At 36.7% G+C, this 26,429-nt stretch overlaps 12 protein-coding genes across 12 annotated transcripts; 5 read left to right on the plus strand and 7 right to left on the minus strand.

Moving 5' to 3' along the window:
• Positions 1–4,308: 4,308 nt before the first annotated feature.
• RHIMIDRAFT_259498 (uncharacterized protein) lies at positions 4,309–4,771 on the minus strand (the record flags this gene model as incomplete). The annotated part of the gene is made up of 3 exons (XM_023611409.1): positions 4,309–4,347; positions 4,424–4,469; positions 4,503–4,771. The coding sequence occupies 2 exons, from the start codon at positions 4,769–4,771 to the stop codon at positions 4,424–4,426; spliced, it is 315 nt and encodes a 104-aa protein (XP_023464370.1). The 3' UTR covers positions 4,309–4,347.
• Positions 4,772–5,489: 718 nt separating this feature from the next.
• RHIMIDRAFT_259501 (uncharacterized protein) lies at positions 5,490–6,139 on the minus strand (the record flags this gene model as incomplete). Its single annotated transcript, XM_023611410.1, has 3 exons — positions 5,490–5,680; positions 5,705–5,710; positions 5,732–6,139. Coding segments are annotated over 3 exons (605 nt in total), but the record flags the coding sequence as incomplete, so codon positions are not given.
• Positions 6,140–7,142: 1,003 nt separating this feature from the next.
• Positions 7,143–8,153, plus strand: RHIMIDRAFT_32866 (uncharacterized protein). The gene is made up of 2 exons (XM_023615106.1): positions 7,143–7,577; positions 7,625–8,153. The coding sequence occupies exons 1-2, from the start codon at positions 7,430–7,432 to the stop codon at positions 7,969–7,971; spliced, it is 495 nt and encodes a 164-aa protein (XP_023464372.1). The 5' UTR covers positions 7,143–7,429; the 3' UTR covers positions 7,972–8,153.
• Positions 8,154–8,668: 515 nt separating this feature from the next.
• RHIMIDRAFT_259504 (DNase I-like protein) lies at positions 8,669–10,109 on the plus strand. The gene is made up of 4 exons (XM_023611411.1): positions 8,669–8,752; positions 8,800–8,973; positions 9,028–9,322; positions 9,381–10,109. The coding sequence occupies exons 1-4, from the start codon at positions 8,706–8,708 to the stop codon at positions 10,062–10,064; spliced, it is 1,200 nt and encodes a 399-aa protein (XP_023464373.1). The 5' UTR covers positions 8,669–8,705; the 3' UTR covers positions 10,065–10,109.
• A 915-nt stretch (positions 10,110–11,024) lies between these two features.
• On the plus strand, positions 11,025–13,081 carry RHIMIDRAFT_259506 (glycoside hydrolase). The gene is made up of 4 exons (XM_023611412.1): positions 11,025–11,234; positions 11,284–11,627; positions 11,683–11,789; positions 11,842–13,081. Exons 1-4 carry the CDS (start codon positions 11,118–11,120, stop codon positions 13,059–13,061), a joined length of 1,788 nt encoding a protein of 595 aa, XP_023464374.1. The 5' UTR covers positions 11,025–11,117; the 3' UTR covers positions 13,062–13,081.
• A 100-nt stretch (positions 13,082–13,181) lies between these two features.
• RHIMIDRAFT_181853 (HSP20-like chaperone) lies at positions 13,182–13,559 on the minus strand (the record flags this gene model as incomplete). Its single annotated transcript, XM_023605797.1, has 1 exon — positions 13,182–13,559. A coding segment is annotated over one exon (378 nt), but the record flags the coding sequence as incomplete, so codon positions are not given.
• An 886-nt stretch (positions 13,560–14,445) lies between these two features.
• On the minus strand, positions 14,446–15,140 carry RHIMIDRAFT_239490 (phosphatases II; the record flags this gene model as incomplete). The annotated part of the gene is made up of 3 exons (XM_023609181.1): positions 14,446–14,620; positions 14,673–14,953; positions 15,009–15,140. The coding sequence occupies 3 exons, from the start codon at positions 15,138–15,140 to the stop codon at positions 14,446–14,448; spliced, it is 588 nt and encodes a 195-aa protein (XP_023464376.1).
• Positions 15,141–15,200: 60 nt separating this feature from the next.
• On the minus strand, positions 15,201–19,344 carry RHIMIDRAFT_32900 (uncharacterized protein). Its single transcript, XM_023615107.1, has 12 exons — positions 18,927–19,344; positions 18,790–18,869; positions 18,623–18,728; positions 18,374–18,576; positions 17,304–18,300; positions 16,967–17,253; positions 16,811–16,881; positions 16,366–16,748; positions 15,824–16,307; positions 15,702–15,768; positions 15,505–15,639; positions 15,201–15,435 (listed from the first exon to the last, which is right to left on the minus strand). Exons 1-12 carry the CDS (start codon positions 19,126–19,128, stop codon positions 15,262–15,264), a joined length of 3,189 nt encoding a protein of 1,062 aa, XP_023464377.1. The 5' UTR covers positions 19,129–19,344; the 3' UTR covers positions 15,201–15,261.
• On the minus strand, positions 18,781–20,387 carry RHIMIDRAFT_32919 (DnaJ-domain-containing protein). The gene is made up of 4 exons (XM_023615108.1): positions 20,044–20,387; positions 19,927–19,987; positions 18,927–19,869; positions 18,781–18,869 (listed from the first exon to the last, which is right to left on the minus strand). The coding sequence occupies exons 1-3, from the start codon at positions 20,380–20,382 to the stop codon at positions 19,223–19,225; spliced, it is 1,047 nt and encodes a 348-aa protein (XP_023464378.1). The 5' UTR covers positions 20,383–20,387; the 3' UTR covers positions 18,781–18,869; positions 18,927–19,222.
• A 343-nt stretch (positions 20,388–20,730) lies between these two features.
• RHIMIDRAFT_239493 (uncharacterized protein) lies at positions 20,731–23,037 on the plus strand (the record flags this gene model as incomplete). The annotated part of the gene is made up of 13 exons (XM_023609182.1): positions 20,731–20,885; positions 20,948–21,141; positions 21,189–21,399; positions 21,459–21,538; positions 21,601–21,694; positions 21,758–21,862; positions 21,913–22,012; positions 22,063–22,140; positions 22,197–22,311; positions 22,364–22,628; positions 22,681–22,865; positions 22,917–22,964; positions 23,012–23,037. 13 exons carry the CDS (start codon positions 20,731–20,733, stop codon positions 23,035–23,037), a joined length of 1,656 nt encoding a protein of 551 aa, XP_023464379.1.
• Positions 23,038–23,071: 34 nt separating this feature from the next.
• RHIMIDRAFT_239494 (uncharacterized protein) lies at positions 23,072–23,534 on the minus strand (the record flags this gene model as incomplete). The annotated part of the gene is made up of 3 exons (XM_023609183.1): positions 23,072–23,235; positions 23,294–23,368; positions 23,432–23,534. 3 exons carry the CDS (start codon positions 23,532–23,534, stop codon positions 23,072–23,074), a joined length of 342 nt encoding a protein of 113 aa, XP_023464380.1.
• A 1,599-nt stretch (positions 23,535–25,133) lies between these two features.
• Positions 25,134–26,170, plus strand: RHIMIDRAFT_239495 (uncharacterized protein; the record flags this gene model as incomplete). The annotated part of the gene is made up of 4 exons (XM_023609184.1): positions 25,134–25,392; positions 25,504–25,643; positions 25,698–25,789; positions 25,846–26,170. 4 exons carry the CDS (start codon positions 25,134–25,136, stop codon positions 26,168–26,170), a joined length of 816 nt encoding a protein of 271 aa, XP_023464381.1.
• Positions 26,171–26,429: the final 259 nt, after the last annotated feature.

Genomic DNA, 26,429 nt, shown 5'->3' on the forward strand with positions numbered 1-26,429 from the left:
TTATCAAGTATAAAAGAGCAATGCTTTTGCAAAAAGCTCAATTCATTCAATAAATCACCTACGATTTGAATCACAACCTTTTCCTTTTTATTTTTATCTTTTTTTAACTTCTGAATAATCCAATCAAGTGGATTCAGGAACCTTTTTATCTTTTTTTATTATTATTCTTTTTACTTTGTACAACTCAGTCTGATCAACTTTACACGATCTGGTGGTCACACATCGAACCTTTATTATAACTTTACCTTTTAAACACTTTTGCTACGAGCCTCAAGTCTTACAAAAGACTACGAACACACAAACTTCTATTTTTATTACCTTTTACAACACATTCAAACCCAAGGCCTACAGGATTTACAATAAGAGTACTGAAGCAATTTTTGTTTTGTCTGAGTTCAAAACTCATAAATCAAGCACCTTCAATATATTCAACAACGTCAACTACTACTCCAAGAACATGAGTTCATGTATATGAACTCATGTATTCCAATTTTTTTAAATTTATTTTTGTTATAAATACTTTGGTCCTTTGGACAAAATAAAAAAAAAAGAACAATTAAATCCAATCCAATTCTACTTCAAGTATAACAAATCTTTAGTACTTGGGATAAAACCTTCTCTTTTTCTTTTATATTCCCTTATCTTCTTTATAATCCAGTACAATAAGTATATTAATACTTATAGAACTCTTGGATCTTTTCTTTTTATCTTTACATTTTGCTTATATATTTTTACTTTGATCCTATAAGAAGATCTGGTGGTCACTAGCGAACTAGATTCTTTATATTTTACTCTTTTTATACAATTTTCCTTTCTAGTTAAAGTCCAATAAGACTTACTTTGCACAGGAACCTACTCCTATCGTTATATTTACACACGAACTTCCCCAATCCAAAGAGGAAAATTACAGTACCACAAGATCAATACGAAATTTTCATATTTTTGAAAATATCGATACAAAAAGTAGTCCTGATGTCCTCTCAAAAACATATAAATAGCCTTAGTCCTTGCCTCCCCTTGCCAGAAGAATTCATTAATTAATTAATTGAATCAATCGCCTTTTCTCTTTATTTTATATTCATACAATAAACAAGTCTTAACTTTTGTTATAAAAGTTCCTGCTCTTATTCTTTTATCTTTACACCTTTACGAGCCTAACAATTGATCTTTTAATAAGGTCTGGTGGTCACTATACTACACAAACCTTATTCAGATCTTTGACTTATAACAAGTCTACTCAACCCACTCTAACGAAAGATGAATCTAATCCAACCGCCCTTGAATCTTTTCTTCGTTATTCCGGATTATAGGCTGAGGCCAAGCTTTTTTGAGAGACAAATTGCAATGTTGTTTTACAAAATCAGACAAAGTAGTTTTAAATACTTTTAATTCTGTAAATATCTGCTTTAACTTCTTCATGACTTCGTATAGAACGACGTAAGGGTTCTCATCAATGCACTCGAGAATAACGCTTTTGTGTTCCTCTTGGAGAGTAGGTGGACGACCATTATTTTGAAAGACATTGTATAAAAGATTCTAATTGATGGCCTTCCGTACACGAATGAATCGATACTACAGGCTATGCTGAAGCCGTTCAGAGCATGGGTAAACTTGAAATGCTTGATGATATACATCTACTCTATCATGATTCAAATTAGCAAATAAAAAAATCGATTTTAAAGCCTGAAAAAAAAAGAGCAAGGTCGTAAAGTGAACAGAGCGAGCAGGTCAAAATGTTTGTTGTTAGTAAATTTTTATCCTCATCTCTTTTTCTAGAGTCATTTTTAACAAACTAATATAGTGACCTGTTACAGTCCCTAAACCCACATAACCTTCCGCCCTTTTCTTAATATGCCTTGGTTTTTTTTTTTGCACCAGCTGTAATCAAGCCTGCAGCAGAGATGGTGCCCAATCTAGACGCAGTATTTGCTCTTATAGTAAGTTGAGTAATAATAGCATGTGTTCCTTTTTTGGACCAAGCCCTTGAGTGTTTCGTGTTAATATCAAAAACAGATACGTCGAGAAGCACACTGTTTGGCAGAAGGTGCATGTCTCTATTTTCCTCATTTATAAACCCAATCGCACCTCTCTTCAATCTTTTCTGGACTGATTCTTTCGATAGAATGGAAATCTGTAGGATAAGGCACTACTTCGAAAAATGTGCATTCCAAATCTGTCTCACAGTAAGCCCTAATAAGTTATGATAGCCCTGCTCCTTCTTTTATTATTATTTCTTCTCTCAATTGCTTCTATTAATTGTACTGAGTACTGATAACCAAGCCTCTTAACAATCTGAAGATGTAGATGTTGTTAGTAGCCTCTTTATCCAAGAAATGTCAGTCTTGGACAAAATAAAAGTAGAATCAAGAAATCCGCTTCCGTAGTTAAATATAGTATTGTACCAGACATCATCAAAAACGAAATAGTTGCTGATTTAGAAGCTTTGACATCAACGTCGCTAATATCATGTTATAGTCGAAATAGGACATGGGCCATGAGTTCCAGTTATGACTATAAGGTAATATTACACTTTTTCATTTTCTCAGTATATGCTCTATTAATAGAAGTGAGAGTCAAGGTCCTAATAACCTACGTAATAGTGAGAATATAAGTGCATCTGGGCCGAAAGAGAAACTTACAACACCTCAAATAAAGACTAGAAACGTTTCTTCTTTTAGCGAGGGCATATGAAGTACGATTAGTTGTTCTCTGAAGGCTATGAAAGAGTAAGGTGCCAAAGACAACATAAATACAAATTGTATGCATGAGAATAGCAGAAAAGTCTGCAATTTAATCATTCATAATCTCCTTTCTCTAGTTGTAAGCTTTTACAAAGCATTCAACTTTATCTCTATTCCGTATTTAAAACATAGGCTCTATTGAGCACTATTAAAGTTGACGTATTTATTCAATCATTAAGTGTCTTAAAAGCTATTTCATGAGCTAATTGAAAAAGAGTTGGAGCATTATTCTTGTCATAAATGTCTGGTAATAAGAGGGAATGGTATGCTTTGTTTGTTCTTTTATCAAAATATCTTATGGCCAGACATCACGATCAGCTTCTGTTAAATTTATATCAATAACATCTTGATTCACAGAATATTGTTGAGAAATCCTTCTTTCTCTCTGCTCGAGGCTATCACTTTTATGACACTCATAACCGGCACTTCTTTGATATTCATTAACAAAAAGTTCATCATTCCATTGAAAACCTTGGTGTCTAGACATAACCACGGTTGTGCATGGGCCATAATCAAATGTATCAAAGTCGTATACGTTTTTGTTATAGACTCTAAATTCATAATCATTTTGCAGGTTGTTCAAGTGTGATTTTGTCGTCTTTTTATTGTTATCTTTTGCCATATTTTTACATGTAAAAGAAAAAAGAAAGGGAGAAATAAAGATGCATGAAAGAAATTAAGAGCGATTCATTCTCAGCACTACATGCACACAAAAAGGCTTTACTTACTATTAAAAGAGTAATTTTATTTGATAATAATTTTTAATGACCGATGAGCACATAGCATCCTCATGCTGTACTGCCCGGGTCAGATCGCAGTGAGAAGGAATGAAAAACCCTTTTGGGATTAAAGGGAAAATGTGAAAGTATTATGTATTAGGGATGGGCTTTACCTACAGTATTTCTGCTTTAAATTCAGACGATGTTAGCTTTTTTCTGGACAAATCAAAATCAATTTTCAAATGATTAGATTATCTTTTTGGATAGAATTAAATAGGAATCCAGACAAAAAAGGAATTAGTTTTCAGACAAAGCAAAACTCGTATTCAGATATTTACCTGTAATTACCTAAATGTCTAATTATAGGCAAACTGTTTACGCTACAGTGATTGGTTTGTTGTTGCTGTTGTTGCTTGTTTTTGTCGTCGGTCGGTCGTTTCCTCTCCAAATTGCTAAAGAGATTGCCATCATATTTTTTGCAGCATTCACGTCTCGCTGCCACGATGTATTGCAGGTTTTACAGACCAGTACACTGTAACCACAAGTATGCTTTGCAGGTTTAAGAGCAATCATTTGGTAATTGTTGCAAGCCTTGGAGGTATTGAATTCATCGATGGTGACAGAATAAGGCCACCCTCTCTTTTATGCTTTTTAAGAGCCTTTCAAAACTTCCCTGTTACTCCACAGCGGTTGTTCTTTAGCTTGACTAAGTCCTTCCCAAACATTCCGTCCCCAAAGACGACCAACGGTACCTTTCTGTTGTTTTCCGTATACGGCAAAGGTTCAGCCTTCCAAAAAAAAAGTTAATGTCATCAACAAAAAAGAAGATTTGTTGCTTACTTTGTCGGCACCTTGATTGTAGCATTGGGAGCAGCTTTCTTCTTTTTTTCTACGTCTTCTATTATACTTTGCGCCTCCAGTGAGAAGAATATTAACTATTTTCTCGGCCGCTCTCTGTCGACCTTAGTACAGAAAAAATTGAAATTTTTCAATGTTGCTGCCATAAAAACTGAATAGCGTATGCAAATGACTGAGGATATACTGAACATAGACAGTATATGACTGATAGAAAGTTGTCTTGTGGGATGGCATCTCACTTTCAATTGATTCAATTTGATTTTCTTTTTTCCGCCGTCTTTGGTCAGCCTGGTATCTGGTAGATCCGGCCATGTGATAATATTCACGGGCGGTACATTGCAGTAGACTATGAACTTTTGTGCTTACACCCTCTGCCGCTGTGAAAACAGTCTTTCTCTCAAGATCAATAAAAAGCGGCCTGTAGCTGTTTTGTACTTCGTCGATCGAAGTCATGTAGTTTGAGCTCAGGATCTACTTCGTTCATTGTTGCACGATTGGTTGATCTTTTGTAAAATAGACAGTCAACAGAGAAGCCGTACGATCTAATTATGTTGTCAAACATGGTGTGGTTGTTTCCGCATGGTTCAAGGTCGTCGCTAAAATAAAAATAAAAGATTAATGGTTTCCTGATAAGATGTCAACATTTTTGACAATGATCTATAATACCTTTTATATCTCAAGTCAGCAAAATCTATCACACTTTCAAAGAATGAGAGCTGATTATCATACCCTTCTGGTCTTGATCGGAATACAAATGATGCCAACGCATTTGAACTAATGGCGATTGATCTGAAATGCAAGGATAGCTTCGGTAATACTCCAAATAATCGTGATAATGGGAATCGGCGCACATCATGGAGTTTGTGGTTTCGATGTTTAACGTCGTATTCGGATAAGATTTGACAAAGAACACGTATGTGTTGTTCTGGTTGGCAAATGAGAGTTTTTAAAGTAACGTTGTTTGGGAGTAGTACTTTGAGCAACTGACAAAGGTCTGTAATTAATGCTTTTTGTTGTTCCTGCAGCTTGTCGTACAACTTGGCCAATGCGGTTCCCCGCCACAAACGAACTGATAGCAATATTTAGCCGAAATGTCAGAAATGTTATTTGGATGTACGTTCTACATACGAGAAAAGTATGAATTCTAGTTTTCCATTTTTTAAAAAAATACAGCAATCGTTGTTCAAAATTCTCAACAGTATGGTTGTTGTAGCATGTCTCCAACTCTTTGCAAGCTTCGGTGAGGCATTGACTGGCCCCCTTTATCAACTTTTGCTGATATACAGCATTTGGATTTGTGTCTTTGAAAGTATTCCAGTATGATATGAGGTCTGCTGGTGTATTGGCGTTATTCGTTATTTTCTTTCTATTGATCAATTGTCACACTGAGTACTAATATCGTTGTGTGAGAACAGCGTGAGGTATGGAATCATGGGGTTTCGACAAACTATAGCTATTAGTCAACAGCATCGCCCTGGATACGATATTGCGGGCGTCTCTTGAACTGACAATAATCTTGTTTTTGAGTACCTCTTTGTAATCACTCTTGACAATAGAGTCCAACGGAAGTTTCCTAGTGAAAGCTATATACGGAAAGCCAAGGTTTCTTGCAAGCACTTCATTCTTTGCGAGATTGTGGTTGGGACATAAACGGGGAAGTGACATATTATGGCCACTTTGTTGACAACTTTTGCAAATTACTGTTGAGTTTGTACCCTCCTTTTGTCGTTTGGCTTGCTGTTTAGCTTGTTTGAGACTTGAGCTTTGCTTTCTTTTTGCTCCACTAAATGCTCCAACTAACAATAGAAATGTCATTAGCATAGTAAATAATTCAATATGAAAGACACAGGTGAAATACTATCATCAACTGAAGCCTCTTTATAAAATTTATATTTGTAATACTTTTTATTCGCGTGTCCTCTCTCTTGACAATCCTCACATATCATGTCCATACAAAAATTATGCTATAAGTAATATAGACTTATTTGAATTGATTGCTATCTTTTACCTTTAAACGGATTATCTACGTTTCCTTCTTCAAGCTTCCTTTTGTTGAGAACTGATAGTTTCTTTTCGAGAATGAAGTTTTTAAGCATGTTGTAGAGGAAAGAGATTCAAATTTACCAACTTTATTTAATATTTATGTTATATAGAAAAATGTGCCAATTCCTGCATCACGCGTTCTTCTTTCGTTGAAGAAATCATAGAGAACCCATCCGACTTGACAATATTACCAGGAAAAAAAACCACTATAGACTAGTATTTCTCATTCATATTATTAGCGTTATTACAGCAGAATTCAAGAGGAACAGCAAAAAAAAAAAGGTAAAACTGGCTTGCCAAAGATTAACCATCATAAACAAGGTATCCTTACTAAAGGATAAGATTATTGTACAGACCAAACGTCTAAAATATCAATGTCTATTGTCTGAATTTCTAGTAAATTTTATCCAAAAAAGGTAACATATAAAAGTGGAGTGTCTCTGTAAGAAAGTCAGCTCCCTCGCCTTCGAAAGTAGAATCAACTCTAGAAAAAGTTTTCAACATCAAAAAAAAAAGAACCGTTAGCAGTAAATGATACACTTGTATATAACTATGCATTTTCTCGAGTTAGTTTGTTATAGCCTATAAGTAAAGCTTCATTACAGCTAATATTTTTGGAAACAACCTTTTGAGGGATAAAATTATATCAGCAGTAACTCAAAATGGGACCATAAAGTTTATTTTACTAGTAAAGTTCTAGAATCATATATAATAAAAAGATAGATGCTTTATTAAATGACATTATCCATTGCAGAGGGTGTATTCAGCCCATGATTACAGAATATTCCCAAAAGATAGTGTGACCAATCATTTCTACATACTATTAAATTACCCTAATAAGATAAATTTACCCTTCTTTCCCTTTCGGCTCTCTTTTTTTCTTTTTTTGCATTCCTTCTTTTTTTATTATTTCTCAATGATATTTTCAAAAGTATTTAAACCAAATCCAATCCAAACATTCGAAGTCAACATTTGTTCTGGAGTAGAGAATAATGCTATAGCATTTGGACCTGGATCTATTATAAATGGTATGCAGGTTGATAAGCTTTAAAGATATGCTAACAACATATGATAGGCAATGTGAAATTATTTTTGGATAAGCCTGTCAAGACAAAGTATATAAAGATCATATTTACTTGTCAAGAAAAGAAGGATTCAGTTACTCTATTCTCTGTTGAATCCAATATTTGGAATAGTAAACAAGATGAAGGAGAAGGTAGGACAGGTGATATCAATGAATGCTTATACTCATCCATGTCACAGTATTGGAATCAGGCGCACATTTATATCTGTTTGCTATACAGTTGCCATCTAATGTAAACTATCCACCTACCATACGTGATGATAGTCTTGGACACCGTATCGAATATTCATTACAAGGATTTATTTATCTATCTGATCAAACCAGCAAATCAACCAATTGTCTACCATTAACTTATTTACCTTTGGTTGCAGTAAAGACAAATGCAGCTAGTGAAAATAAGACAGTCAAGATAGAAAGAGGAGATGAGTTTGTTTTAGTTACTGCAGCTTTAGTCAACCCTTATCTCTGCCCAGGTAAACTTGACATATATCCCGTTTATCCTCTTTTTCCTTTCTTTTTTTGCTGAATTTCTTTTTTCTAGGTGACTTTTGTAGAATCAAGTTGGAAACACAAAACAAGTCATCACAAGCTATTAACCAAGTGACTATTCAATTGATATCGACAACTACCTCGTTAAAAAACAACACAGGCCCCATTGCATCCACTGGTCCATCTTATCACCATAAAAGGCATGAGATTCTGTCTGAATCACAATATGTATCCATTCCAAAACATACACAGCAAAATAATAGTTTGACAACCTCTATTTGCACAATACAGATACCAAGCACTTGCGTTCCAACAACTCAAACTCATTTTGCAAGCAAGTATATTGACATACAATATGAGATCATCATCTTTATTCCTGCTTTCGGTCACCATTCTCTAAATGACACCAAGTTTATCGCCGCTCATCCAAACTGTATTCGATTGCCTCTGGTCATCACTACTGTCCCATCTACAATACCAACTTTACAAATACCTTTTGCTGTTGGTAGCAATAATGATGATTCTTTGCCTACTTTCATACCTTATATCGAATCTCCTTCTCCTAGTCCCACTTCTCCTATCTATCAGCAATGGGGCCCAGGTAGTCCTGTCGAACCTTCTGATGAAGACTATCTTTATCCTTCAAGCCCTATCGAAGATGCTTCTGGTCATCTCATGGTTCCATCTACTTCGCCAACAAGGTCTCTTTCAATAAAAAGTGCCTAGCCTAGGCCATTTTTTTTTCTTTTTTTCTTTATTCTCTTTTCTTTAATGCCCGAAGACACTCAAGAACTAAAGATTCTTTCTTTCAATTGCTGGTAATGAGAAAGTGCTTATAGAACATCTGCTCTTATATCATAAATAGGTGTCTTCCTATTGTGTCTAAACATAAAAGTGCTCGTCTAGCTGCCATAGCTAAAATATTGAGCAATGGGTATTATGACATTGTGGCATTACAAGAGATTTGGGTATACAGCGATTTTGAATTCCTGCGAAAGAATATCAAGCATGTATTTCCCTTTGCAAAATATTTTCATAGGTAGTCTTAATATATATAAAAGACCAAATGATGGTTGACACTTGTTTTTTTTAGTGGTGTCTTTGGAAGTGGTCTTGCTGTCTTTTCTAAATTTCCTATTATATCAAGTTCCTTTTATCCTTTTATATTGAATGGAAAGCCTCTACAAGTTTTTCATGGTGATTATTATGTAGGTAAAGGCGTGGGTACCGTACGCTTGAACCATCCTCAATTAGGCTATCTTGACGTATTTAATACGCACCTACATGCTGGATATGGTGATCGTTATAAGGCACACAGAGCTGCACAGTGTTGGCAATTGGCTAATCTATTGAGATCCTTTGTCATTGCAGGGAATCATGTTGTGATGGTAATTTTATATCTTTGATTTACAAAAGAAACAAGTCTAACGTCATCATCGTCATCAGACAGGTGACCTCAACAGTATACCAGATTCATTAAATTATCGTTTGATTCGCGATCATAGTCTCTTGACAGATTCATGGACTCAGACATACGATCCCGGATTTACCTGCAATTCTCCATTCAACACATTTTCAAGATACTATAAGAAGGACAATGTTGCAGCAGGCAAGAGGCTCGATTATATCCTTTACAGCCGTACCTTTAGATTGGAGTGCATAAAATCAGAAGTTGTCATGAAGGATGTCATCCCTGGGACGAATATAAGCTATTCTGATCACTTTGGCGTATCAGCTGTATTTCATATTGTCAATCGTTCTGAAAAGATGGATATATCAGGTCATCTACAATCATCCACAGTAGATGCGCTCATTCAGTTACTTGAACAAGAACTGGTTGTGGCCAAGTGTGATGCAAAGAAACATATTTTTTGCGTGATGGCTTGTATCTTCATCTTGCTGATCTTTATCATATTGACCATTCTACTACCCACTCAATTCAGGCTCACTATCTACGGGTATCTCGCCACTATCCTGACCCCTTTGTTCTGTGGTTTATGCATGATTATTATTTCTATTATAGGTTCTTTTTGCCTTGTAATTGGACTCGTTTTTGGTCGGACAGAACAGAATTCCATGCGGGAAATGATAGATGAGATTAAACTGTTCAAGGGAACTTTGGCAAGTTGAGTTTCACTTGCAACAAGAAAGACAAAAGAAAGAAAGAAAGAAAGAGAACAGAATGAGAGAAAAAAGGAGTTTTCACTTAGGTCAATGATTACAGCTTATTCCAAGGCTTGAAAATACATTTATAACTGATACGCATCCTACTTACTCTTTAATAAACTTGGTTCCCACGTCAAAAAGAAAGAAGGAGCGGGACAGAACTGAATATATGATTGCTTTGTACGTTTAAACGGATAGATCAGGTCATTATATTGGTTGATCTTAATGTTGTCATTACAGATCAACCTAATAAAATTTGACCCTAATCCATTCTAATAAATTAAATTTAACCTTATTTGATCCAGGGGTCTCATTTGAGCAGGGTTGCTGGAAAGTACCCCACTGTGAAACATTTTAGCATTTACCCGTTCATTTTCTCTTTTTTTATTAAATGACTACAAAATGTTGCCACTGAGAATCGAGAATGACGAGCCTATTTTTAGTCGCTTACAGAACAGATTCACATTATGTATTCAAATTTTTATGTCTCTCTCTATCTTTTGTTTTGCTTCAAGGCTCTTTTAAATGTTTATCTCCTCAAGTTGACATCTGCAGAAAACAGCTTTTGGATTAAATCAAAGTTACAGTTACACATATTCATTTTACTCAAAACACGCCTTACTCAGAACGGGAAGAAAAGAGTTCAATGGGATGGAATGCGCGGAAAGATACAAAAATAGAAGGAACAGTTGTTTTCAGTTTACTGATCCCACGACGGTAAACGTCATAGATACCAGCATTTACTCACACAGTAGGTCGGGTCAGGGCTGGAATTAATAATAACAATCTTTCTCACTGCTGTCGTTACACCACCAGAAAGAAATTACACTATACGACATCATTTGGCATTGATGTTCTGGGAAAAACACGTATAAAAGCACTTCGGTTTCTTTTCTTTTTTTTTTTTCTTTTTTTTCTTTAAGCCATCTTTTGTTTCTCTTCTTTTCATTTCTCCCTCTTAGAATGATGCTTCGTTCCTTATGTGGGCTATTGTTGGCCCAATTGACCGTATCTGTGATGGCCGTTCACCCATCCTCTCATTCATGTGACTCACCCATCTACTGTGAAGGGCCGATCCTAAAGACAGTGCAGCTGGCAAAACTGTTTCCTGATTCCAAGACGTTTGTGGATATGGTAAATTCAAGTATACTTACAAATGTCCTATCTAACTCCCATTCATTAGCCAACGTTAAAACCAGAATCAGAAGTGATTAAGGCATTTAACGCAATGGGTGGTACAAATGCAACCAAGAATCAAATAGAACAATTCGTTAAAGAAAACTTCTTGGATGCCGGTGCAGAACTTAATATGCTGACAAATGTGTCTATTAAGGAAGAGTTGGGATGGATACAGGATATACCCAATCCTAAATATCGCGGCTGGATCAATCACTTGAACCATGCATGGACAAACTTGACGTTTGAATTTGATTATAGCAAACTCTGTCCAGACTGTTCTACTTCTACTTTACCTGTCAAGCGTCCATTTGTCGTGCCCGGTGGTCGTTTCCGTGAATTTTATTATTGGTAAATCGCATAAAAAGAAATATCAGTCCTCTGAACTTATTCTATATTCTATCAGGGATTCATTTTTTGTGATCAAGGGACTTTTATTAAGTGATCAAGACACTTTGGCAAGAAACATGATTGAAAACTTTTTTGATTTTATTGATGAATACGGATTTATTCGTAAGTTATATATAACATTTTACACATGACCTGAGATTAACTGTGTATGCAGCTAATGGTGCAAGAATCTATTATTTGAACCGCTCTCAGCCTCCGTTTCTTAGCTTGATGGTAAACGCTTATTATGAAAAGACCAAGGATGAAGACTTTATGGCTCATGCGTTACCTTATCTGGATAAAGAGTACACGTTCTGGATGACCAACACAACGGTTGAAATCAAAAGCCCTAGCCATCCCCAAAAGACGTTCACTCTGAACCGCTATACGACCAAAAATAGATCGCCTCGTCCAGAGTCTTATGTTGAGGACTATAAAACAGTCGATGGTGATGTCCATTATCCCGACGATGTCAAGGACCGAATGTATGCCGATATCGCTGCTGGTGCCGAAAGCGGCTGGGACTTTTCTTCTCGATGGACTCGAGTAAAGTCTCCATCTCCTCACCAAGTTGCCAACTATGAGATGCTTCGTACAATTAATACTCAAAATGTCGTTCCTATCGATCTTAATGCACTCTTGTGGTACTTGGAAGACAGTCTATCTAAATGGCACAAACAGTTTGGTCATGGCAAGGAATCCAAAAAGAAGTCTAGACACTATGCTCAACAAGCAAAGACAAGACTGGAGGCCATGGACAAATTGATGTGGAACGACGATCACTACAGCTTTTATGACTTTAACTTGACTAGCAATGCTCAAAATATTGAGTTCACTCCTGCCAACTTGTATCCTATCTGGCTTGAAGCCATACCAAACCATTTGCGCACCAACAAGACCAAGTTATCACATACTCTAGACGCGGCTGAAGAGGCTTTAAGAAAATATCCTGGTATCTTGACCACCTCTTACTATAATACAACCATGCAATGGGACTGGCCCAACGGCTGGCCACCTCTCACCTTTATTGCCATTCAAAGTTTCATGAACGTAGACACTCTTCTTGACTCAAAATACACCACACGCTACGGTACCTCATATTCTGAATTAGCCCAGGTACTCGCCGCCCGTTATGCTGCATCGGCATTTTGTGGATGGTACAAGACAGGTGGCTCTGTCCCTGGTGTATTGCCCAAGGCAGCCTCTACTTCCGATGAAGGTCATATGTTTGAAAAGTTTGATGTTACTGCCGTTGGAACTGCTGGAGGACAGGGTGAGTACACGCCTCAAGTCGGGTTTGGATGGACAAATGGTGTTGCCATGTGGATATTTAATACGTTTGACAATTTGACAGCCCCAGCTGACTGTAACCAGAATATTACAATTAATTTTTAATGTTTAAAAAGAATAAAGAGTTTATTTTATAATGTATTTTTATTTATTAAAGAAATGCCTCAAAAAAAAAATGCTTAAAAAAGTACACATATGCTTAAATAATGATAAATATGTTTAAGAAATTTCAATACGCTTCTTGCCTTGGTTAGCAGCTTTGGGTACGCAAATCTTCAAGACACCATTTTCATAGCTAGCCTTGATACCAGCACTGTCAATGGGTGAAGGGAAGTTGAACGATCTCTGGAAGCTGCCAGAAACTCTTTCATTCACCCACCACTTGGGAGCATCAGACTTGACCTCTTTGGAGACAGCAGTAGACTTGTCTTCTTGTTGTTTCTGCTTCTCACTTGAGGACTCGTGGTGATGGTGACGAACTGAGCCACTCAAAATCAATGTGCGATCGTCAGCAACGTCGATGTGGATATCCTTCTTGTCGTAACCAGGTAGTTCAGCATGCAGTTCGTAACCTTCAGCTGTTTCGTTAATGTCAGTGGCTGGGTAACGTGAAAGAGAGCCCAATGAGTTATTGGCCGACGTCAAAGAGCGTCGAGCATCGTCAAAGAAATTGGGATCATCCAAAAGAGAAAAAGCACGGTGCATGTCACGGAAAGCGTCAGCAAAGAATCGGTTTGAAAGAGCCATTATGTGTCTTGATATCTTTAATGATTACTGTCGACCCACTCCAAGGGGGAGCTCTTGTTTATATATCTTTTTTTGCAGAAAAATCGAGAAGAGTGAAGGTTGCTGAGTTTCCTTTTAAAGCCAAATTTATGCAGACAACGGAAATTTCTAGTGTCCCCCTTTTTTTTGCTTGAATTTTCTTTACTTTTCTTCGAAACTGATAAATGCATCATCTCGTATAAAACTTGGATAATTACATAAAGTGTTTGTAATATATGTAAAAGCTTATTGAAAAAATGAATTTCTAGAAAAGATGCCATTTGAAGAATATCTATGCACATAACAAAAGACTCTAGCAATGCTTAAAGTTTAATGTTTACTACTGTTCAGTAAACATAAAGCACCTTTGGTTTTATGACAAAAGTGACATGAGTCTCAGCCTGGAGCAAACATTGTCTTTATGTTGTACTTTTGAAATGAGTTTGTTCCTTATATTCATGGCTGTAGTTCATTTGGAAACACTGTGTTTTTGATACAAGAAGGGGATGAAGTCATCTTTCTGTCTCGTAATACAAGTCCACAGCAACTTTTGTATCCTCGGATTAAAAATTTCCTATAGTGAATATACACAGTCTTTCTTTAAAAGGATCGGTTTATTAAATTATGTGTGTGCGTAAATGAAAGATTAATAGTAATAGTAAACAGGACATATATAAAGCTACAAAGAGAGAGAGAGAGAGACCATGGCTCTCAAGGGTGTTTTTCAGCTTATGCAACAACTCACTTGTCCCTCTCGTCTTTTCCTTTTCTTGTAGTTTTCTATATATTTTAACTGCTTGTTGTTGATAGCTCCTTGCCTACGCTTTCGAATAAATTCTACGGATTCTAGAGGATCCATACCTTCTTCAATAAGCGCAATGGCAATCAAGATAGGCGCTCTGGTAGATATTAAGCACAACATGAACACATATCCAAATCATATTCATATACCTTCCTAAGCCGGCAACGCAATGTGCGGCAATACACGGCTTCTTTGGTTCGTCATCATTACTGTCATCTGTCTTCTCTTCGTCTTTTACATCTTGTGCTATCATCTTGTTAAATCTTGAATCTATTAGTCTTAGCCAGTGATCGATGATCATTTGAGGAGGAAATTCCCCGTCTGAAAAAAACCAATCATGGACCTGAATTCCCTTTTCTGTCAACAAGTTTTGAGAGTATGCTGCCTTACAACAACGAACGACATCTGTCACATTCCATCTCTCAAACTCCTAGTTGATATAGGATCATCAATAAAACCATTGTACAGTAACTTGATAAGTTTACTTTAAGATATCTTGACATATTGTTAATGGAAGGGGTATCGATAATTAGGAATCTTTTATCTTTATAGGTAACATAGGTTGGTGGATGTAAAAGTGGTTTTTGTATTTTGTCGTAAGCAGGTGGTTTTAGCATATATTTGTGTGTATTATTGAAGAGAATGGAAAAAAGAAGAAAATACACATATATAAAAAAGTGTTTGGTTTTATAGCTTGTCACATGCATACGATGATCTATTGTCTCTCTTTATCATTTATTATTCAACAAAGCCCAACAGTTTTGCACAGTGCAGATGAAGCACTTGATCGTTTTCATTTTCTTTAATGAATATACTATCGCCAATGAGCTTGTGACACTTTAAGCATGTCGACTGGTAATCAATGACAATGGATCCTATCTCTTCATAAAGTCGTATTAAATCACTATTTACCTATACAAATAGTCAATCCAAGTAAATACAAAAATGCATCACACGTGTCTTTGTTTACTCTCGTTGTACCATCAAATTTTCTCCTCGAGTCAGTCCGAGTATCACTTGGCTTTCATTGCACTTGTCTGTAGATTGTCGAAGAGAACTCGTTAGGAACTCTTGTAAAGAATCAATTGACCAGTCATCGGGTATAGATTTAAGCACCTGAGCACATGGTTATTAGTTGGCTTTTTTTTTTTTTTTTTTTGCATTCATGAATGACTTGCCTCTATAATGTTCAGATAAAACCCCTGCGTATTCAATAGATGCATAGTGCGAGCAATCATTAAGTTGCTAAATATAAAAAAACAGTTACACTTGTTTGTTTATGCGTCAATTATTCATTTACCTATCCTTTATACTAAGATATGTGTTGAATAACATCATAAACAATTCACCCCTTTCTGTCATTTGATCGGATGACACGTACTCCACTGAGGGAAGTGGCTTTTCGGAAAGTGAGGATGACCTAACAGGTACAGTTGTGGATGGGATGATACCTGCACTATGGCCATTTGTTACACAGTATGTCTCGGCTCCCACGAAGTCATAAAGTTCATTTATGAGTATATCGAGTGACTCTTGGTGTTTGTTCATCTTGCCGAATACAATAGCCTTTTCAATGTCCAAAGGACCAGCCTCTGACAGTGCGTTCATCACAATCTCGGGTGAATATATATTTGAACGCTGCAGGAACCGTATCAGTACTAGCCGAAGTTGAACAAGACGTAATTGACTCTTTTGTGTACTCAGGTAGCCTAAAAATGTAGAATAGCTTAGGTCATCGTCCTTATCTGCAGGATAAGGGTTAATATCCCTTTTGAAATCATCAACTATACACAATAAGTAAAAAAATAAATAAATAATAATATTTTGAGATGTATGATTTACCAAGTTCTTTGAGTAAGCCCAGGCCGTCATTTTGTTTAATTTCATCGCGTATGTCCTTTATGTAGCTGCATGCTAACCTAGTACAATAGTCTGGATTTTCACTTTTTAGGTTGTTGACAAGATATTCCAAGTAAGATCGAATTACTTGGTTGTCATAACGTTCAAGCCTTTCCAAAATTTCATCTGGATCCATATCTCGAGCCCTTGGTGATCGAATAAATATCTCTACGCCATCTCGGGGGCTCTGTTTAGTTAACCACCATGCATAATGCATTATGGCAGGGAGTGGCAGGTCCGCAGTTTCAAGATCCTTTAATAGCAGCTCCTTCACACGGTTTAGGCCGTTCTTAAAGTCGTCATCTCTTAAATTACCCTCATGCATCCTAAGCCAAAAGGTATAACTTTAGTATATACTCTACATGTATAGTCAATATCTTTCCTTTACCTTGTCCACAATTCCAATGCTTTTTCATACATGTGTTTTGATTCATACATTACTGAAAGTGCATAGTATTTCTATATAAAAAATAATCAGCATTACCTTTCTTTTTTTTTCTATTTTCTATGCGCGTTAAAGGCAGGAAAAGGAAGACATATCTACCTTTGATTCATTAAGAATTTTTGAGCACTCATCGACGTTGCAGTCATTCGGATGCTGCAATAACTGATATATTGAATCGTTATCTCCTTGTGACATGTATATCTTTAATAGGCAAGAATCAATGACTTCACACTCTATGTCGTTTTGGCCCAACTTGTGTTTTCTTTTTTCTCGCTCTCCCAACAGATACTTGTTCAAGGCTTCTCTAGCGTTTTCTAGCAATACGCATCGCATATCAGATGCACCAGACGATCTATCTTCTTTAAATTCACCTAGACTACCATTGACTGAGAAAAGAGCTATGTGAGCTAACTGTCTGTTTGATTGATTCATGTACCTATTTTTTTAAGATCACCCAAGTCCTCTATTAGCCGTTGAACACTTTCAAATAACAAGATCGGAGGAGGACTATGTAACCAGCTATCTAGCATCAAATCATCAAATAACTGAATAACAACCCTCGGATCTATATCGCCCTTTGATAAAAGCGTAAAGGCGTCGTCAAACAGTGTCTCCTTTAGCAACAGCAGTCCAGATTTTTGAAAAGTGTAATTCAATTCGGACTTGAGCCGTTCTGCATACACCGTCCCCTGATCGTCCTCCGACATGGTGTTCTTTGCTTGCTCAGCCAATTGCATAGCTTCTTCCACCAAGTTTCTCTCCAAGAGTCCGTCGACTTGAATCGTAAGTGGAGTTGTCACTTGTGCCAGGACCGAGTCCTTTCCGTAAAGAAGAATACGTGCGGTTATTGTTGAATATTTTATAATCTCTCTCTGTAACTGAACTTGTAGTTCTGAATCAGCAGGCTCCTGTTTCCATGGTGATCGTTTCAATGATGTAGCTAGTGCATCCATCCAAACTTTGATTCCGTGCCCAAATGCCATACCTCTCGGTTCCATCGCGGGATCCAAGGGTATTCTCTGCAATAGGTTCTGATCTAAAATATTGTGGATTTCGATCGTGTGATTGCTCAGCAGTGCTGCCACATAGGGAAACTCGACACAAAGTGATTTCGGATAGCTGGGCCACTGTAAGGTGCCACGTATGGCATCTCCGTTCGGATTGACAAAGATACCAATCGTTTGGCTTCCTGCACCACTTCCTCCACTCACCACCAAAAACTCATCCTTTCTGACCACTGCCATGAGCGGCTTTGGTATAAGCTGTGAGCCTAGTAAGAGCGTAGATGTTGTGGCAGGTACTTGAGGGGTTGGTATAAGCATCGTAACTGATGACTGTTGCAAATTGATTAGCTTGTAGTTTTGATGGTCTGCCAAGCATAATATACGACCATATCTTGTTAATGTAATCGCACCTTCTGTAAGTGGGAGTTCCTAAGTGTGTATTAATCATCAAGTAATTGTTGCAAAGTAACCTCTTTTCTCTCTCTCTCTTTATCTTCTATACCCTTTTCAAGTACATTGATTCGCCAACTTTGTATATTTGAAGAGCTCTTCTCTTTACTACTATCAGTTCTACTGTTCCATCTTCACCTATTCTGCCTTCCTCGGCTATATCATGTGAAAAACATGTTACGCCCTTGATGGGTGGTATAAATGACGCTGATATCGGATCAAAAAAGGGCAAGGAGAAGAATAAAAGAGTAGAATCTGTAGCAGGCTTTAGCATAAATTAAACTACTACTATTGTCCTTACCGCATAAGACAATGGCCTTTGAGACTTGGGGTATTAGCAATATACGTTCAACACTCTTCTTTCCATAGCCTAGATTGATCGTACGTTCTAATCGAGTTGTTAATGTCTACATTTAGTATTAGCTCTTATTTCCCTTTTTTGTTTTTCTTTCCTTTTTTCCTTTTTACCTTTTCTGTCGAAGTGTTGTTATCTTGTAGAGAATAATGAAGTACAGTTCCTTCAGAAGTACCACAATAGAGATCATTATCTAAGCATCGAGTTGAGTTTCTTTCTTTTTTTTTTTCGTTCATAATTCACTTATTACCCCAAGCTCCAACGGAATCTATTCGAACTGCTGCTGAGGTATTTGAAGTTAATCGAAGAATAGGTGATGTAGCATCATTAGGAGGAGAGGTAGCTCGTCTTGAAAAGAATGAGGTTGAAGTGTTTGGTGTAGGAATAGGCTCTTCTCGTTGAACACAAGATGACGCGAGAATAGTCTGAAGAGTATATGGCGTATAAGGCATGAAACACAGACCAGTGAAAGAAGAGAGAGAAAGGATAAAAGAAAGTCAGCCATTAAACAAATTAAGTGTAGGACAATGATGTGGTTTATTAAAGTTACAATCTACGAGCTAACCGATCGTACTCTTGACAGCTCTTTGGCAGCTTGGATCGCCTATAGCCTCTTTGTCTTTGTTCTCTTTGACATGTTCTTGCTAGTTCATTGACCCAATCTAATTCAATCTGTCTCTCTATTTCTCTTAGTTTATAATGGCTATTCCCTATCCTTGGGAAAAACGTTTTAGGATTTACGAAATAGTCAACTTGATTCAAACTGGTAACTCTTTTGTATGTATTAGGTGATAATGTCTGGAAGGTATATAATGGCTCACTTTGAGAGGACATCATGGCAGACAAGACAAGTGCAAGGATGATAAAGATAAATGGAAAATATTTCATTGATCCATCCTCTTGTTGTTGTTGTTGTCTTTGTCGCTGATGTTGGCGCTGTCTTTGATATTGTTGGTATCTTTGATACTTATAAAAGTGAGCGTGATCTGTATACCTATCTTGATTGAACCTCGGTCCATTCCTTCCAAAAAATAGATTAAACAGATCTTCAGGTGATACTTCCTCTCTACGGCGTCTATGATAAGTAGAACGATAAGTTGGAGCTGATCTTCTTCCATCTTCTCTATCTCCACCAGAATCATGTATTGCTCTTTTATGTGGGTCTGATAATGTATTGAATGCTTTTGAAATAACTATACATTCTTTCCTTGTTAGAATATCTCCTAATAGCATAAACAAATACATCTTACGCTTAAATGCTTCATCCGCTCCAGGCGTACTATTTTTATCAGGGTGAAATAATAATGCTTTCTGATTTTTCAATTAGTTCTTCTTCTTTATATCAATATATCACTTTTTTTTAATACCTTTCTATACGCTTTTTTGATTTCTGCGTCAGTTGCTGTTCTATCTACAGACAGGACTTTATAGTAACAATTGCTGCAAGCCAATATTGCTTTCACTGCATTCACTTGTTCAGTTGTATACTTTTTATCTGTTTGAGCATTATTTTTTTGCAATGGTATAGTTTTGGGAGCAGGATCTGTTTGTCTTTTGATGATCTGCAAGAATTGTTCAGCTCGTTCTGTTGGGTATAGTCTTTTGGACTTTTCAGCCAGTCTCTGTGCTTTTGAATAGTCTCCTACTTCAAATGAACTCTTTGCAATAGATAAACACCTTATGGCCTCATCCTTGTTGCTTTCCATGGTTTAATAGAAAAAAAAAATGAGAGACAAACAGGTGTGCACACACATAATGAACATAATTCAGCAAGTCCGCAATATCTGTTTCGAAATGATTGGTCAAACGTCAGGTTTTGAACATGACTTGATCCTCTCTATTTTTTTTAATTTTTAATTGATCTGATCTATTGTTCAAGGAGAAGGGAGAGAATATGGCTTAAGCTATCCATGAATACAAGAGTTATTTAATAGTCAAGACGACCTACTCCAAATGATATAACAGCAATATATCAATGATATAAAAAAAATGGAGCAACATTATATTTTGAGTTTATTTTTTTGTTATTTTTTTCTTGCTTTTCTTCTTTTAAAATGAAGACACCTGGTTTAGATTCTTTTTATCAGTTATTAAAGGCGCGCGTATTTTACAATACTGATTATCAGTCGTGGTTACTTGATTACATGAAAAATGCAACACTACCGATACATTCAAAGATTGGATCCATCATTCATGAGTTTGTCACATGGTTTGTTGATTGTCCCCCTTTTTTAAGCCAACGATCTTTCAACTCAACGCACAATAATATAGTACTTTTATAGTAGATAAAGTACAGAGAATACCTGAGAATATCATTATAGAAGAGTTTCGCGATTGCAACATCATCACACCTACACAAGTACTTTTGCTCTTTTATGTCTTGACACATAATGATTTCTTTATTGGATGTCGAACTGAACCTAAACTGATTGCGCTTGTTGCTAATACATCCGTAGAGCAAACAGGTAACGATGAAACGAAATAGATCGGCCTACGACTCATGTCATTTCAGAGTATTCTACAGAGTTATTAGATCAGATCCCAGTTAAATATATATTAAATCATATCGAAACATATCAAGACGGAAAAGCGTACAAAACGATATTCTCAGACATACTCGCTTTGTCTGCTAATTTGTATCCAGAATTGTTTGATGTTACCAGCTTTTTGATGCAAGAAGGAAAAGAAGTGGATATGATGTGGGATACAGACGTCAAGAGAAGGTATTAAAGCACTCTCCCTTTTTTAGTTTGAAAGCAATAAGCTAAAAAGTAGGGAAAAGAAAGACAAAACAATTAGAGCCAGAAGAATTAGTGTCTATATTAGTCCAGCATGAGAGTAAACAGACAGATGTGATTGATGGTAAACCAAAGCATAGACTACTTGTATTTTTACTGCTGAATTGTTTACACAGTCTCTCTTAGCTTTATCTCGACTAGAATACGCACCTATTAGTCATGCAGAAGAATATGCAAAGTGTATGATATCAACGCTTTTACCGCCTTGTCTGGATGAAACGTAAGAAGTGTGATATAGAATAGCAGCAGCAACAGCAGTGACTCTAAGCGATGACACACATAGGTTGGATTCTAGAGTGGCCAATTGTTTTGTATCTGCATGGGAATCATTCAATCATGTCATACCGCACAGCTTATGGACAATGACAATCAATTTGCTAACAGGAGAGTAAAGTATGCCTCATGCCTTTTGAATTATGTTGTTAACACGGATAATAGAAATCATAGCTTGAGTGACTTAATACAAGACATTCGAACTGCATTCAAATGTGACGAACGAGTGTTTCGATCTCAGTACTTACTGCCAATTTGGTTGCATGTAATGTAGAAACTGTTTGACGATACGGTATGAGTATTAATTTATCATAGATTCTAATGTGCTTACGTACAACATCAAAGCATCGTATATGGAAGAGATATCACTCTGTTTTTTCTAAACAAGTTAATGTAAATATGGCAATTCAGATAGTAACACAGAATGACTAAAGCAAAAGCTCTCATAGCGAAATGACTTTAATTCCCGCAACGTACTTGCGTTAACAAATGCCCAAGATACAGTCATGCTTCAGTTACTCCTTGAGCTTTGTCTTGAAAGACCTCAAGATAAAGAACATCCTGGTAAGTACAGAAACTAGAATTTTTAATATTGTTTTATTAACTCTTCAAGCAGAGAAACTACATGATGCAAGAATACTAATATGCAATTTTATACACTCTATTTTTATTGATGGCGACCGTGACATGCTGCTTGCAAAGATACTTCATTTTCAAACCTACCCCATTGAACTCATTCCTATTATGGTTGACCTAATACCTTCTTTATATATTGTTCTTGGATTCATCCCAGAACTGACCAGGCAGCCTCAAGTAGAAAAGCAGGTATTTGGCATCCTCTTAGCTTGTCACCTTTGCGAAAAATACCCACTTGAAAACTAGTGAGTCAATATCCAAGTCTTTTAGCGTGTCTAACAGATTATATATCTATAGTCTAATGACTGCAGAGAAACATGTGCTTCCAAGGCTTTTAAAGATTGCATTTCCAGTAACAAAAGAAGGACAGCCATCAACGGTCTGTGTGCCATCTGAATTCCTTATCAAGGCAATTCCTGGCTTTGTTCATCTTGCTCGAGCCTTTCCTCACTTTGGCCCTCAAATATTAGAAGCATTTGATAGTAAGTAGAATGAAAGAAGAGAAGAGGATACTGATTCTCTTTCTATGACAGGTATCGCAAAGGGACTACCTCAGCCAAAAGAATTTATTGGTCAAGAGAGTAGTAATAAGATTATATTGGTACTGCAACTGCATAAAGTCCTAAAGGATTCGAGGGATCTGGTGCAGGCTGAAGTGGACAAGATGGACAAGGTCAATAAAATAACCTTATAACTTTCGATTGAACTGTATAAATGATCTATTATGCTCAGTGTTGACATGTTCAATATCAGTTGTATCAGGCACAACTCTCTTGGAGTATAGCCTTAGATATCCTTCTATGACGCGTGTATGGCCTTGTTGTATTTCATAAGTCTTCATAATCTCGAGATCTATAGAGTCAAGTTTATCAACTTTTTATTTCATTTTCTACATATTTCAAGCATTTACCTTGCATTGTATTGAGAATAACAGAAGCTGTACTATCTCCAACCAGGTATTCATGAATCTTGATGTCAGAATTAGCTAAGAGGGAAAATTACAAGTGGTTGGCAAATTATAAACATGAGATGTCCATTATAGTTTTACTCTTTTCATGTTTTGTTTCCAAGCTAACTAATAGATCCAAGACTTTTACCTTGACGGTAACATTATACATATCAGGTATCAACGTCTTCACGTCAGTGTTCATGTATGCTTTTGTTGTAAAAGACAGTGGATGCGGACAATAAATTTCAATTTGCATTTATTGTCAAAGAGGCACTATATTTATTATTGTCGAAGCACACCGTTACTGAAATGGGTTCATTCATGTCACGCTTTATCTTCAATAAAAAGAAATAGTAATATTTTTTCAAGTATTGCTACTCCATATCTTTTTTTATGCCATCTTATTTTTATACTTGCTTCTAGGATGGAGAAAAGCTAAGGCTTTAAGTCAGTTCAAATAGTAGGGTGGATGACCATCTTTTCTTTTCCCTCCACTTTGGCCGCATTTAGTTGATTGGAACAAATATGCTTTCCAATTCTTATTCTTTATTCAAAGTTGAAAGAGGAACTAATAGAATGAATAGGCATCTTGTGAGAAGTATATCTGTTACCTCAACATTATTTGATGTAGAGTATGAATTTATGAAGCATTATCATAATTATACACGTAATAATTCATGCAAACGTGACAACCTGGAGGATACTACGACAAGCCAAATATATACAGCATCATGTAGATTGCCCGTAGTCCGAGCATCAAAACCATTAAACCAATTATTGAAACCGTTGTAAGGTTATCAGAGTAATAACAAATACAAAAAGAACATGGCTCACTATTCCATTTGACAGTAATATTAACAGGTGGGCTGCCTTGGAGTTGAATTAACTAAATATTTGAAATAGCCCTCTTTAGTCTCTTTGTAAAAGTTTAAATTCTTTATTCGGTTTTTCCATGAAATCAGAAGAACATGTAGTCATATTTGGCAATGCATATTCTTGAATGGTCACGAAGCAGATTGCTTCTATTTGACATGATTTCTTTGTCTTAGGTACCCGATCTTAAAACTTGTTTGAAAGAAAAACATATAAAAACCCATTTTATTTGAGTCCTTTTTTTGCTTCTTTACAGCAGCTATCAAGTGTCCCTCTGAGTGTTCAAAGATTCACCAATCAAAACTAGCCTGTTCTCATGGTCCTTGCTCTGACTCGCTTGTCCCGCCCTCTTTGCTCTCTGGCGTGTATCTGGAACGTTCCCCAATAGTCTCTTCTGACGCCCTGGGTTCTCTCTGTCCTCCATTCCTTTTTTTTTTTTTGCTTAACTATCCTGGGTAGTTATCGTTACCCTCCCCAGAATGCACCTTAGTGGTAAGTAAAACTAATATTAGGATATATGCTCTAATACTAACATACTTTTTTTCTCTTTTTCTACATATACCCATTACACCTCTCTCTTTTGACATGATGTCATTTTATTCAAACATATTTTTCTTTGTCATCTTTTTACGTAAATAACTCTTTTATTTTACGACAATATTTTATAAAAATACAGTATGTTGCAACACTAATAATCGTATTTTTTTTTACCATCTGTATTGGACCAAACACGCGACGCATGAGCATACATGTTTTATTGCCACTGCTGTACCTTGATCCCGTTTTACTCTTTTTTTTTTCCTATTTTTTTATATTCATAATAATATTGCACCTCCAATAAGAACCTTTAGGTACATGCAAAAATAAGCACTTTCTTAAAAGCATTGTACTAGGATCTGTTCACTAACGCTTGATCTTACATTAGTACATGAACAATAATACCGTTGCCGCACCTACTACCAACTGTTCATCCTGCCGTGCACCTTTACCAGTTGACTCAGCTTACCGTACCTGCCAAGCATGCAGAGAGCAAGTTGCAGCCACACGACGCAGACGTCGAGCTAAACAAAAAGAGCAGGAAGGCAGCCCAGTAAGACGTAGGGAAAGACCTAGAGTAGAACCTTCTCAGATAATTTCTGCTGCTTATACTTTGCAGCTTTCTCGCCTTCGTCCTTTGGACCTTGGACGTATGGACAAGGAATGCTCACACTGTCACGCCTTGCACTGGATTGATGAAAGGCAAGAGATATTTTCGATGAGAAACCTAAGCTGAGAGTCATGCTACAAGCAAGGATCAGTCCAGTTGCAATGCTTGCCTGATCCACCTGAGTACTTGAAGGACTTGCTCGAACGTACGGACGCCCAAGGCCGTTACTTTAAGGACAACCTTCGTCAATATAACGTTGCCTTTGCATTTACCTCTTTGGGATGTGACATTGTCTGAGCTGAGGAGCGTAATGCCAACAACAGAGGTGGTCTAAGCGCGCTCCAGATCTACGGCGCCCTTTGCCACTGTCAAGACCCTTTGATTCCAATTAAAGGCAACGCGTCTTCATATGCCCAATTGTACATCTATGATCCTTCGTATGTTGCTCAGAGACGATCAGAAAGGAATGAAAATCTGGAAAATGAGAATATAGAAAACTTTTGAATCCCCTTTCTCAATGTAATTCCTTTGCACGCATTTATCGTCATGCATATGAGATATTGAGCAACCATGAGGGCTCCAGCATCAACAGCGAGGATATAGCTAATAACAATGACTCTGCTGAAAGCGGATCACCTTTTATTATCGTCAGTTCATCGATGAGAATGCGTTTGATCGAAGAAGGCGATAGACGCACTTACAACCTGCCAACAATGGAAGAAGTTGCTGCGGCTATTCCTATTGAATATATTGACAAAAGCTTCCATGACATCGTCCTTACCTTGGAAAGCAGCATTAGAAATGACAGTCTCCGCTGAGGACATGATTTTGAGCAGTACTTTCAATGCATCAGCCAGACACATACTGCATACGTGTGTATGAATTACGTACTGCTATTTTATCATGGAACATAAGGATGACATTGGAGTTTGTGCCTCTTCTGCTCCCTCTTTACTGCTACTTCTTCAATCACTGTTCCTGGTGTTTAAATGACTCCTGTGCTATTTTATTACCCTTATCTCATCACTTTTATAAAGATACCTGCTTTGAAGACCACAGCAAGATGTGTAGTGTGTC

Source organism: Rhizopus microsporus (genome assembly GCF_002708625.1).
Source record: "Rhizopus microsporus ATCC 52813 unplaced genomic scaffold scaffold_13, whole genome shotgun sequence".
Lineage (NCBI taxonomy): Eukaryota > Fungi > Mucoromycota > Mucoromycetes > Mucorales > Rhizopodaceae > Rhizopus > Rhizopus microsporus.